The sequence below is a fragment of the Onychomys torridus genome, chromosome 10 (assembly GCF_903995425.1).
Source record: "Onychomys torridus chromosome 10, mOncTor1.1, whole genome shotgun sequence".
NCBI lineage: Eukaryota > Metazoa > Chordata > Mammalia > Rodentia > Cricetidae > Onychomys > Onychomys torridus.
The window spans coordinates 55,364,829-55,378,820 of NC_050452.1; the positions used below are offsets into that span (position 1 = coordinate 55,364,829).

Here is a 13,992-nt window from a genome sequence, read left to right on the forward strand (position 1 = left end):
TAGGAACAAAAAAATGCTACAAGATGGCATTTTTTAAGATCACTAGCCAAAGTGAAAAGGGTATAAGATACAAAGGATACAAACTCTTCCAGGCTGAAGATTGCAGACACACACTGTTGTGCATAATCCTGTACTTTGTAGCTATAAGTCATTATTAGGACAAATGTCAAAACTGAAGCAGTGGGGTTATCTGGACAAACAGTAAATGGGAATTCTTTTTGTCTGGTTCTGGTAACTTCTCTGAATTTGATTTACCTCAATTATGAAATTGAAATTTAAAAACAAAATTTTTCTTATGTAGATTAAAAAAAACTATTAAATAATTCTGCAGCTTGTGATTTTCTTGAAGCCAGTATGCTAATTGTTTTTTTGTTTTTATTTGTTTAGCTGTTCTGGACTACCATGCATAGAGATCTGCCTGCTCTAGCATCTGAAGCTTCTGGGATTAAAGTCATATGCCACCACACCCAGCCATCATGGTGATCTTTAACACTGACAACGATAATAGCAAATACAGAGCCCCGATTAGCTCTGTTCTCACTAACCTTCGGCACAGCTGTCTAAGTGAGCAATTACTACTAGCTGCATTTTACAAATGGGAACAAAGGAAACCCAGTGATTAAGTTACTCGCCCTAAGTTATAAATTGAGAGAGCGTTATATGGAGATATGAATATAGGAAGTAAAGCCAAGGTTCTTACTCACTTTGGGATATTGATCTTGTCTATTTAAGAAAGGGGAAGAATTTGTAATTAGTAATGAAAAGGTGAAAGGTCCCAAAACCTATAGTAAGTCAGCATTCATTTAGAAATAAGTTGAGAAAATGTAAGATGAGAATACCTAATACTAGAAATCTTGTACTATCGGTTTATGGTATTTACATTTAAAAAATCACTACAAAAAGCAGCTGAGATAATTTTAACAGTTTAAAGAATGGCTGATTCATGACTTTGCAGTAAGGAATAATCTGTAATTTAAAAAGTCTTTTTAGGAACATAGTGATTACATGTGGTTAAATTACTAAAACATCTCGTATTTACTTTCAACTTTATGGGTTGGAGCTGAAAACAATCTCTTTGTGCCTGTTTCATATTATTTTCACTGTTCTAATTGGCTGCTTACTGATTCCCAAATCTACACTGTATTTTTTAGTCTTCTTGTGACTAGTTCTAGGAATTTTATTTTCTCTTTTTTTTTGTAGACCTCCAGCTGTGCCAATGGAAAGAAAGTAATCTGCTGTCTTTGTTGAATGTGTTGGAGATGAATAAATATGATCTAATGAAATATAATTCAAAGTCCTCTTTAATGATGTAATATTCCTTCTTGTAGTCAACAGTTCATGCAAGCAAAACACTTTATCATCTAGGAATTACTTGTTGCAAAGAAACTGTCAACAAACTAAAATTGACCTTTAAGTCCTACCTAACAGATTTACTTGTAAAATAAAATTTTAAACTCTAGACAAAGGCCTTTTTTATGCCTTCAGCCTAAACAAAAGCTACTAGTGTTAAGTACTACACAATACCATTTTTCAGAGAATGCCGAGCCTTACTTCCCATTAATATAAAGAAAAATGATTGTTCACAATGGTGTCAAATTGGTTTTTGAAAAGATGTTAACTAGATCATACTGAAAGTGAAGAAAGCCAATAAAAACTATTTCAACTATTATTTTATAGTAGTATGGGACAGAAAAGTACTGCTTCTCTTAGATGTGACAGCATAAGGATGTTACTTTTCAATACTATCCTAGACCTAGACAAGTCTTTGGATGGCTTTATAAATTTCAGGTGTATTGATGATGACTGCAGTGCTAAATGTCCATCCTGGAGGAGCCTCCCTGGGAAAATTCAACAGTAACCCAGATCCTATTCTCATATAAATGAAGACACAACACTATAAAAATGTCCTGCATGTTCATCATTTGAAATCATACCAGCTTTGGCATCTTCGGAATGACTGAAGTGTGATAAAGAACAACTGGTATTCTATGAATGTTACGTATTATGAAAAGAAACATCTATCCTTCTAATGTACAAATTCTTGGAAGACATCTCTCTGTCAAGACTTCCAAACTAATTCAGTGTGCACAATGTCCCTAAGTTTTATAGCCTCCCCAATTTACCTTTTTCCTCCTGCAGTGACACTAGGGAAGTGGCCATGCCTGCAATTCCAGCACTCAGGGCTGATGCAGGAGGAGGCCAGCCAGCTACACAGTAAAACCCTTTCTCTCAAAAGTAAGTTTTGCATTAGTTAAATGTGCCCAGTGAACTCGGGTAAACTCAGTCAGTTTTGTCCTGTCACAGTACAAAATACCAGGCAGTACCTAGGAAAACTGTGTGCTGTAATAGGTAGGTAGGGGGTTTTTGTGTGTGTTTGTTTGTTTGTTTATAATTTCCAGAACTGCATTAGCCCATTTCAATAAAACTGAGATTTACTAAACTGCATAATTTACTAGTTTGTTTATTGTTACATCATGTTATCAATCCATGGTACCAGACCTGTCCTACACCCACCCTCAAGCAGCCTCTAAGGCTGTTGTTCCTGTCTGCTCTTCTCAGGCTAACTGCTCTTGCAAATTTGGGGCTGGGTGCTGCTAGATGCTCCATTTCTCTCTGCCTTCTGATCATCTGAGGGAATAAAGTAGAGAAGTAACCAAGAGACCCCATCATGGATATAACCATCATCGGTTTGGATTTGACTTCCTAGAATTTTTCTAACTAGCACAAGCAAGGAAGATGCCTACTTCCCTTTGGTCATCATCCTCAAAAAGGCAAGCCAACAGAGACCAAGATCCATAGAGCTAGCCTCTAGAAAACAGCAAATAAAATCCCAACTTATAAGATCAGCATGGGAAGTCTAATTATATACCTGCACTTTCTAACCCTGTAAGGGCTATTTTCAATTAGATAGTTCAGTCTTCCTCCATATCAATACGACTGAACTGAATCATCCTATTAATATATGAAAACACTGGAAACCTTCCCATTGTAACATTTTTTAAAGGTTTTGGGTTTTTTGGGGGTTTTTTTTTGTTTTTGTTTTGTTTTGTTTTTTTGTTTTTTTGGAGCTGAGGATCGAACCCAGGGCCTTGCGCTTGCTAGGCAAGTGCTCTATCTACCACTGAGCTAAATCCCCAACCCCTTAAAAAGATTTTTATTCATGGTTAAGTGTGTGAGTCTGAGCATGTGAGTGTGGATTGCATAGTCTAGAAGAGGATGTTAGATCCCTTAGAGTTGCAGTTACAGGGTGGTTGTGAGATACCCAGCTAGGCCATCTCTCAAGCCCCACAACTTTCTCCACCTCATGTCTGCCTTCTGGAATCAGAACCCCATTCTCTATGCCTCCCTCAGGAAGTCAACAATATTTACTGTCCTCACTTCCTGTTTAATCTACCCCATTCACTTTCATTTGGCCACCAGCATGAACCTCAATCAGAAAGCTCAATCAGTATTATTTTTTTATTAGAAGCTAGAAAGATTACATTTGGGGGCATTTCTAAAAATTATTCAAAGAATATAGACCTAGCCTTAAAATAGTCTAACTTAACCTACTCTACTTCAAAGCTCTCAATACATTATCTAAAAGAGAACGTAGTCTAATGTCAAAGTCAAATCCATGCAATTAAGCAACTCCATTAAAAACAGACTAGAGAAATTTAAACAACTGCCAAAGCAGATGAATCTTCAATTATTTCACACTGCAGTGTGGGATATGCTTACCTTTGCTAAAGCCACAAGCTCTGGATCAGTGAGAATGCAGCTAATATAATACACAGAAACCCATTATTATTCACTGTGGGAGGGCTAGAATAACACTCTCATTAAATTCTGCTTACAATATATAATTGAGAAACTATGTATATAGCATGTTTGCCTGCCGGCCAGAAGAGGGCACCATATCTCATTACAGATGGTTGTGAGCCACCATGTGGTTGCTGGGAATTGAACTCAGGACCTCTGGAAGAGCAGTCAGTGCTCTTAACCTCTGAGCCATCTCTCCAGCCCCAAAGGTCTTATTAATAAAAACAAACCCAGAGCCAGATATTGGGGTGAAAGCTGAAAGATCAGAGAAACAAAACAAGCCACATCCAACCTCACCTTCCCAGCTTCTCAGCGGATCTTGTTCCCTCAAACTGGAAGCCTCTGAGTCCTCATCCGAAAGGATCTCAGCTGACCTGCTGCTCAAAAGCCTAAAAACTTTAAAAGCCTCTAGTTTCTGGCCCTTGTGCCTTATATACCTTTCTGCTTCCTGCCATCACTTCCTGGGATTAAAGGCATGTACCTTTCCCAAGCAAGACACGAGATCTCAAGTGCTAGGATTAAAGATGTGTGTCACCATGCTTGGCTGTTTCCAGTGTGGCCTTGAACTCAGAGATCCAGATCTCCATCTCTGGAATGCTAGGATTAAAGGTGTGTGCTACCACTGCCTAACCTCTATGTTTAATACAGTGGCTGTTCTGTTCTCTGACACCCCGCCCCCCAGATAAGTTTATTGGAGTGCACAATATATCAACCACCAACTCTCAAGTCACAGTCAAACGTGGAACCTCTTACCCAGCCCTCTGAGTTCTGGCTCACCACAGCTAGCACACACAAGTGTTCATCTGGTATGTAGATATGGTATGAAACAGATGTGCTACTTTTCTAGCAAAACCCATATTGATGCCCCTAAATGTGGGTTGATAGAGTGAGCCAGCAACATCTTTGTGTCACCTTCCTTTACACAGATGCAGCTCTGAATACTAAAAACCTTTTGTTAGCAGTATAAATAAATGATGGCACTGTTAATCCTGAAATTAGACTCCATCTCAGGGAACAGGCCTTCCTTGTCTAAGGTGCTTTTGGCGCACACTGAAAACTCAGACTTATAGTGAAGCTGACAACAGCTTCTGAAACTAACAGCATTGCACACAGGATCAAAAATACTAAAACCTGATCCACTAAGCAGTACTAGCTAGACAGCTTACTAAGAAACTTCTTTCTTTAAACATGCTGTATTAATTCCTAATATCCTTAGAACTATTCATCCAGCAGAAATTTCTAGTTAAGGATGACAAAGTAAATGTCACAGAAAACAACCCTACTCACCTTACTTAACCTTTGCTGCCAGGCCTCTTCCTATCTATCCCACAGTTCCTTTTATATGCTCTCAACAGGTGACTGTAGAACATCCCTTAAGTACCTATTAATGTGGGTCTTTCTCCATTAATAGGTCGTGAACAAAGAAGCATTCTTCATCTTAGTCTGGGACAATGCCTTGCTCCTAGTAAGCACTTACAAAATGCTCCTACTGTGTGAGCCAGTTTAATGGACACCCTCAAAGCCAGTATGTTTAATCTGAAAACCTTAAAGTCAATGTGTTCGGTCATAAGAAACAAGCAAGCAAATAAACAAAAACCACACAAACAAAACCGTCTGAATACCCTCTAAACTGAGGGGCAAAGTTTCCAAGTCCTCTTGTAAAACGTTTGTAGAATCCATGATGTTTCACTCTTCCCATTCAAATCCACATTTTATCCCCATACAATGATAATAATCTTCTTGCCTGTATATGGTGAATAAGTCTTTCTACAAATTTTTGTCTATTACAAGACTTTTTTGGAAGCTTCAATAATGTCTAATATTTAGAGATGATGACAAAAATTCTATATGAACTGCTATATCCTACATACACAGTAAAGTCTGCTACTCATAACTGCAATGCCATCATCCAAGAATACCTTTATCTTTGCTACTGAGACCACATACAAACAGCTTCCTTCAGAAAACAATGTTTGGGTTCACTGGCACTGGTATAAGAGAAGAATCTTAACATGGCACTCCAACATTGCTTAACTTAGCATGGTAACATTTGCCTGACAGAAACAATCACAGGAACAAACAGTCACTGATCATTTGTTGGGACTCAGCGCTGCTCTAAGCACTTCACCTCTGATTATGAACAACCTTCTACACAGATGAGAGTATTCATCCATACCACAGAACTGAGATAAAGAAATCAATATTCAGTGACCTATCACATATAGTAAAGGAAATTACATGTCTGGCTCATAGATTGTGTTTATCCAAAGAATCTAACACTTAGATGTGCCATTTTAAAAGGCTTATTTACTCATTTAAATGTGCTAACCTGAACATACCTGACTTTCTAAGAAAATGTATATTTTCTACAATATTAACTCATTCCCTAGAATAAATCTGTCCATCTTACTAAACTCCTCTAACACCACTATTTAGGTAGTATTTACCAAGCATTCTTACACTGCTATCTAGCTTTTCATCTGTGTATATGAAAAATGCTGTTAACACTCCTTGAAGAAATGGCTTGACACTTCCTTGGATCCTACTAGTGACTGCCATGCATACTGTAAATAGACAAAGTATTCTATTGCGAGATACCACAAAAATGCTACTGGATTTCCAAGTTTTATGTTTTGAGTAGCTCTGACAATAATGCCAAACAATATGTATTCAGTCCACCAATGTTTTCCAATTCAGTTTCTATGTAAAAATCAACAGTGAACAACTAGAAAAGGCCAGTAGCTTTTATCAATATTTAGAAATCCACCCACACTAACACACCCAGAAGAAAAACCTCAGCATAAAATGGATCTATGCAGGGTAACAATTTATAATGTGTCTTACTTTTCAAGGCCCATGGCCTGGAATATTTTACTTTTATGTAATGTTTACAAAAACAAATTGCTGTCATAAACAGAAAGAAAATACCCAAGATCATTTTTTTCTATTTAAGTTCATTTACACTAGAAAATAACAATTATTAAATACCTAAATCTCTCCACTTTCTGAATTAAGGGCAATTTAAGTTGCTTTAAGCTAAACTTCTCTAAATTTTTACATATCTACTCAACTTATTAAAACCCTTTAAGCATAGCTGAAAATTTTATTCTATAAAAGTACTACAGGGACAACACTTGCTCAGAGACAATCTAGGGTGTCAGAGAACAATCCATTTACATTATAGAAGATTCACATTCTATAATTGAGCCACTGTTTATTATTTTTAAATTGTATTTTATATGTATAGGTGTTTAGCCTGCACGTATGTCTGTGCATTACATGTATGTCTGGGGTATCTTCAGAGACCAGAAAAAGGTAGTGGATCCCCTAGAACTGGAATTACAGATGGTTGTGAGCTGCCATGTGAGCGCAGGGAATCAAACCTGTGTCCTCTGGAAGAGCAGCCAGTGCTCTTGGACCACTGAGCCATCTCTCCAGCCCTGTGAGCCATCTCTTAAATTACATCACTTGGAAGTCAATACACTTTCAGCATCATGCCACCTTTACTTCCAATTTTAGAAAGTATTCAAGTATAATTAAGGAAAGAACCATTTGTTGTATACTTCAGTTTTCCTTTTATTTTTAGTTTTATTTTTTTATTCTTTGACAATTTCATGTGTGTACAGAACATCTTGATCCTACCTACCCACTCACAACTACCCTTCTCACATAACCTGCCTTCCTTTCTAAGACCTACTAGTCAATCTTCACAGTCTATTCCAAATACCACCTTCTGTAAATAATCCTATTAATGAGCTAATTACTCCCTTCTATAAACCAGCTCCATACTCTATCTAGCCTTAACTGTATTGTGTATGTATCACCTTATACTGTAATCGCTTACTTTCTTCCTCTCTTCTATTCAGTAATTTGCTTGGCATAGCCTGGACCCATGTCTAACTTAACTTTAATCCCCAGGATCCAGTGGTATGCCTGCTTGGCACAAAATACAGAATAACCCATGTAATCTGAATTATCTTATGCATGACTGGTAATTAAGAGAACTGTCAATATATTATGTCATGAGGTACTTTCAAACAAGTTAACACTTCATATCATGTAGCAGCAAAATATACAAACTATATCCATCCCCCACCAACATACCAAGTTGTGACTTTCCCCCTTCCTCTTGGCTCACCTGGCTGCTGCCACCTCAGCCAGGCATGCCTTGCAGCTCTTACCTTTGTAATTTGCCTCTCTCTTTCATTTTAGGCAACCTCAACCCAACTTAACATGGTAGTTATTCCCTTTCACCAAACTGCATTCACTTATTATTTCTAATGTACATTCCTCTACCCAGGGTAGCATTTAGTGGTTAGTAATTTTACATTTCTTTTATGAGTTCCAGTACTGTGAGGATTCGGGATACATAGCTACCTAGATTTTAAGTCATCTATTTCACCTGCTTTTCTTTTCCATTAACTATCATTTTAAGTTCATAATTTTGCAAAGCTAGAGTTTTTCAGGAATTCATGTATTACAACATGACACAAATATTTGATGAAATAAATGTGGAACATGGCATTTTCAACAGGCACTGTACTTTCAGCCATTAATCCCACATTTGTTGAGTATCATGCTGAAAAGGGCCACTGCTCTAGCCACTGGATACCTAAAAACTGACAGGCTGAGAATGAATATGTGTGTATATTGGTCACATACACATGTTTAACACATCCATCTCAATATTGAATTTATTATGTTTTTACATTCATTCTAATATCTACTTTCAGTAGTTTTCTAAAGAACTTGTTCATTTTAATAGAATTAAGAAAGAAAAAAAAAAAACAGATTAAAGCAGAACTCTTTGGGTGTGGCAGCAATGCCCAGCTCCCCCTTACTGTTTAATAACTGAGCTGTGAGGCTCATCCCCCATCTCGGTAAACTTGTTGGTAAAGTTATATTGCCTGAATCCTCCACACACCATCTCCTTTCTCCTTCCTTCTGAGCAGCTGTGCTAGCAGGAACTTGTCAACCACTCTCTTAGGCCTTTACCCCAAGCAAGAGAGATGGGAGGTCAAGCTCTCCAAAAAGAAACTTGTGTTAGAAGGGTCAGGCAAGCAATTTGGACTTAGAGCAAACCATCGCTCTGTCTCAATATAAAATGAGATAAGACAGAAGTGAAAGCTTAAAAGAAAAAGATTAAGGGTCTATTTACCTTGGAAAAGTCTTAAACTACAAAGAAACAAATCAGAAATATTCTCACAGATCATAAAAGATCTGCTGCTCAAAGTGAAGTCATTAGATGGGGAACAAGAAGACTTTTGAGGACAGAGTCCCCCTCATGTGGAGATTTACTAATAAACACAATATACTCTTCTCTCTAAGCCTTATCTTGTGGGTAAGGAGCAGGTGCCATGAAGAAGGCATTCTATAACACTTTAGAACACAGTAAGTGACACGGGAATAACATGATATGAAGGATCATGCATGTTGGAAAACCAAAGAGCAGAAAAAGAAGTAGGCCACAACAAGAGACTAGCCCTTAATAAGAACTTTAAAGGAGATAAGGGAGCTAGCTGAAAAGACATCTGTATCTGCACACTGGAAAACAGGAAGTGGCTAGTTTGGATGGAGCAGGAAATGAAGGCAACAGACCAAGAGAAAAGGGAAAAGGGCTAACAGTGACTAAAGCATGGATTTGGGTGCAGACCACTGGCTTAGAGTGCTTTGCGAAGATTTTTGTCTGTCTCTCTCTCTCTCTCTCTCTCTCTCTCTCTCTCTCTCTCTCTCTCTCTCTCTGCCACTTTAGGATGTTAAGCAGCTCAGGTTTATATTCTACGTAAATTACTCTGCTAGTGAAGAACAGTTGACACAGGACACAACTATGATGAAACTCTTACCAAAAATCCTTTCTTTGGCATATTTCAAGTTAGTTACAGAGAGACACTTGTAGACCTCTACTGGAAAGGCTATGAAAATGAAAGGCTGTCCTTTTGTAAAAACCAAGGCTACAAGTCTACAATAATCTACATAAGTGAAATAAATAAGAAATGTAGACAATGGCATTTTTGCCTTCAAAATATTTTCCCCCAAGAAAAAATATTCCATATGTGACAATCAGCCATGTAGTCTGTTACCTGGCAGACTCCATCTGAGTGAGACAGCCCTTCCTCTAGAGGGTTCCCAGCCAGTTCTCCAGTTATATGCCCTCCTTAATATTTTGCCATTTCTAGATGTTATCACTTATAATCAACTAGTAATTCATTTATTGATGATTTTATAAAAGGCTGTTCAGCTTCTTAGTTTCATTATTCAAACCTTTGATTAAAAAACGTATGTGCTATAGACAACTGTTTGGCATTAGTAAAACAGGATTACTAGAAAAGGGATACTTTGGTTAACTGATACTGAAAAACAAAATAAACTGAATGAACTTTTCAATTGCTTAAATTTCAGTACCTTCCTAGCATTAGTGTCTAAGCCTAGGCTTTAGGTCATAGCTTTCTGTGCTATACAAAATTATTGTCCACAAAACAGCTGGACAACTTGGAAACAGAAAAGGGATAAAATACAAATTACAAAATTTTATCCTGCAACTTCAGGAGTCCTTCATCTATAGTTTCGCTTTTTCATGGTTTCAGTTACCAACATTCCATCTCATTGAGAAAAATATTAATGGAAAATTCCAGAAACAAACAATCCATTAAGTGTTAAACAAGTGTTCTAAGTGGTATAACAAAATATTGTGCTTTTCCGTCAGGAACGTGAATTATTCCTTTGTCCAGGGTAACCACACAGTATATGCTACCTGCTCTGTAACAGCTAAAAAGAACCACATCACAGAACTTTTATTTATAATATAATCACTCTACTTTGTTATTTATAATTGCTGTTAATCTCTTACTGTGCCTAACTTATGAATTAAACTTCATTGAAGAAGTTTATATATAGGAAAAACAGCATGCACAAGATGTTTCCTCTGGAGGTCTTAGAACACTGCCTTAAAGCACAAGGCAGACTACAGCAATATCAGAGTTCACAGAGGACTTCAGGTAAAGCTTAAAATTCCTGGGCTCCTGAAGACTTTAGACATTCACAACTAAACAGAAAACTTCAGTTTCCTCTTTTTTTTTTTTAATTTGATAAAACCTTTATAAGAATACCATTTAATAACTCACACAATGAGCTCAAATAGACATTATTTAGTCTAGTACAGGATATCGAATTATCTAAAAAGAGCCTGTAACTTTAACGAATCTAAGAAAAATTTTAAATTCTCGCAGAAATATGATCTTATAGAACTTCTTTAAAATGATCTGCAATTAGTAGGCTTCCAGTGCCAAGCAGGGCAGCAGCAGACAAGCGAGATCCAGACCACTGCACAGTCTTACCTTCTGATGTTTTCCACTGTTTCCACAAATCCTCAACAGTTATGTGCTTATCTTCTCTGTGCAGATGACTATGCTTATTTGTAGCATCTTTATATTTCATATCTTCTCTTATAAACTATAAGAGAGAAAACATTAAGTTAAACATAAGTAAAATCCTTTAGTCCTAATAAACTAAAAACAAAACCAAAAAAAAAGGTATTTTAACACCACTTTCTTATGATTGTTAAACACATTTCATTACTCAATAGATACTAGTCCACATTTATACTATGCAGAACAACACTTGCACACACAGAGACTGTTTCTAAACTTCATAATGGTCCTGGTAAGGAAAGCACGGGTTTAACTGTTTAATAAATGGGAAGCCAAGGCCAATGGAGGTTAAGTGACATGCCCAAGGTTAAAACAATGAACAAGTGTTGAGATGAAAGCCCCGGCTACCATCAAGCACATAGCTTAGTTACTACTGGCTCAATATTACCTTTGGACACATAAAGAGTGTGAGGGATTTCCAACCAAAACGCACACTAATCTCAATCACTTTACCATAGTTCTATGTTTTCTACCATCTAAGCCACTATTCAAGGAAAGTGGTCTACAATGTCACAACTAGCATATTTTATAAACCTACGTGTATATCCTTAAAAATCATACTTTTAAATATTTAGAAAGAAAGCAGCAAAATTAACCTCTGCTAAGAATTAACCAGTCTGTAATATTTCTTTCCCACTGTCCAACAAAGGCTATTATATCTATAAACCATTCACCAACACTATCCCTGACAATTTTTCAGGTTTTATCTCCTCAAACTTCCTCTAAATAACACATTATTCTAATTATATGAAACAAATAGAATACTTTAAATTGTTATCACTTTTCATAAAAAAAAAATTTTAAAAACATTTTTCTTTTTTTACCTTTTTTTTGTTTTGTTATTTTACTAGTATCTGTATTGACTTTCCCTTGATACTGAAAGCAGATCATAGACTGTTTCAGAAATCCAAATGCAGAAAGTCCACGTCCCCAGGGACTTAAACTCCAGAAGCAAAGTTCTTATTTTTATACATTAATAATAAACATCATCTCAGACATGACAAAATTTTGGTTTGACTAGAATAAGTCTATACTAAACTACTTAACAACTATATAATTATAGTGATATTTTATTTGTATTGAAATGTGATTTTATTTGTATGTTAATAAAGTTGCCTTGGGGTCAGAGCAAGCCATAGCAGAATCTGGACGGTAGGGGTGCATGCCTTTAATCCCAGCACTTGGGAGGCAGACTCGGATCTCTGTGTGTTCAAGGATACAGCCAGCATGGCAACACAAGCCTTTAATCTCAATACCAACCATAGAAGACTTGGAGGTCTGTATAGACAGGCAGTGACGAGGAGGTCATGTGGCTGGGTTTACAACCAATGAGAAAGCAGAACAGAAAGTCTATAAAAAAGAAAAAACACACAGAAGTAGCTCTCTTGTGGAGAGGAAAGACAGAGCAGCAGTGAAGGGTAAGGTTTTCAGCTCTCAGCTATTGCTCTGACCTCTTGGCTTTTAACTCTGCAATCGGCTCTGTGTTTCTTATTTAACAAGACAGTTACATCTAACATATAGTCTTAAGCATATCATTTACCTTTGCAAGTTTCAGTGCTCAGCTTTTAGGATCAACATCACTATAACAGTGATCTCAACAGACTACTTGGTGACAGCTTACTCACACTCTTCTACTATAGGTATGGACATGGAGAGGGAGTACTTAGGAGCCTTTGTAGAAGTGATCAGATAACGTTTTCAAAGCATCTGAGCCAAACATGTGGCAAATTTAGCTGTATAGACCCTGCTGTTATGAGATTGGGAATTAAAAATCGGGCCATACATCAATAGCTTGAAAAACAGTGATTTAAAAGATTCACCTTAGATATTTTTTTTCTGTTGCTATAACTAGTATCTTGTTTTATAAACTTCTTTTTGTAAAGGTATAATTGAAGGGGCTTCTCTGGCTAGCCTCATGCCATCCTTCCTAACTGATATCTTTAGAATCTAGTAAAATATTTGGGGGAGGTGGGATCACTACACCTAAGATGCTTAGAAACTGCCCTTCTTGGAAGAAGTCCAAGAGCTGAAGAGAATCTCGAGACTGAAAAGCACGATGATAGACTGAGCAAAAGAGGAAGTCAGTCTTGGAAAGAGTCCAGTCAGCTGGAACAAAGAGCAACTGTTCCATGCATGGGATACACATCAAAACGAATGTCTTCTCTTCACTGTGTGCGTACTAATAACTCAAAAGGACGGTTCTATGGCTTCAGAAATAAGCTAATTTCCATATAGATGAGATGTTATTCTTAGTTCCTATTTGAGAAACTACAGAATGAGTTTATGGATATATATTAAACAAGTGCTTAACAAATCAAAGAGAGATGGGGTGGTAGAACACTGGTGATAGAGGGGAAGGGAAAACAATGGACAGGAAGTTTTAAGTGTAAAGAGGGACAAAGGGGAAGGCAGGAGAGGGGACGGGGAGAACGATAACATCACTAAGAATGTTTGAAGTCATATCCTACTATTGTACAAGCTTCATAGTATTTTTTCACCCTATATTTGGCTCCATGTCTTTTATTTAATAAGACCACTTAGAAACTTGTCTACAAGCGTTTAACTGAAGTTCCCCTACAGAATACAACGCTCTTCCAAAAAGCCATATGTTGCCAAATAAAAACCTTAGTTCCAAGTATAGGATACCTCCCCTAGAGTTGTTTGGGGTGTCCCAGAAACTCCCAAAATAAAATAATAATTTTTAAGAAAGCTATGTAGGCTGAGTGGTGGTGGCTCATGACTTTAATCCCAGTATTTGAGAGGC

At 37.1% G+C, this 13,992-nt stretch overlaps 1 protein-coding gene across 2 annotated transcripts in view; it reads right to left on the reverse strand.

Annotated features, from left to right (window-relative positions):
• Stim2 (stromal interaction molecule 2) overlaps positions 1–13,992 on the reverse strand; it is a 121,929-nt gene that overhangs the window by 33,580 nt on the left and 74,357 nt on the right. For both annotated transcript variants that reach the window (XM_036200909.1, XM_036200910.1), the window contains exon 3: positions 11,136–11,250. In XM_036200909.1, coding sequence (XP_036056802.1) covers positions 11,136–11,250 — 115 coding nt within the window. The remainder of the gene's footprint in view (positions 1–11,135; positions 11,251–13,992) is intronic.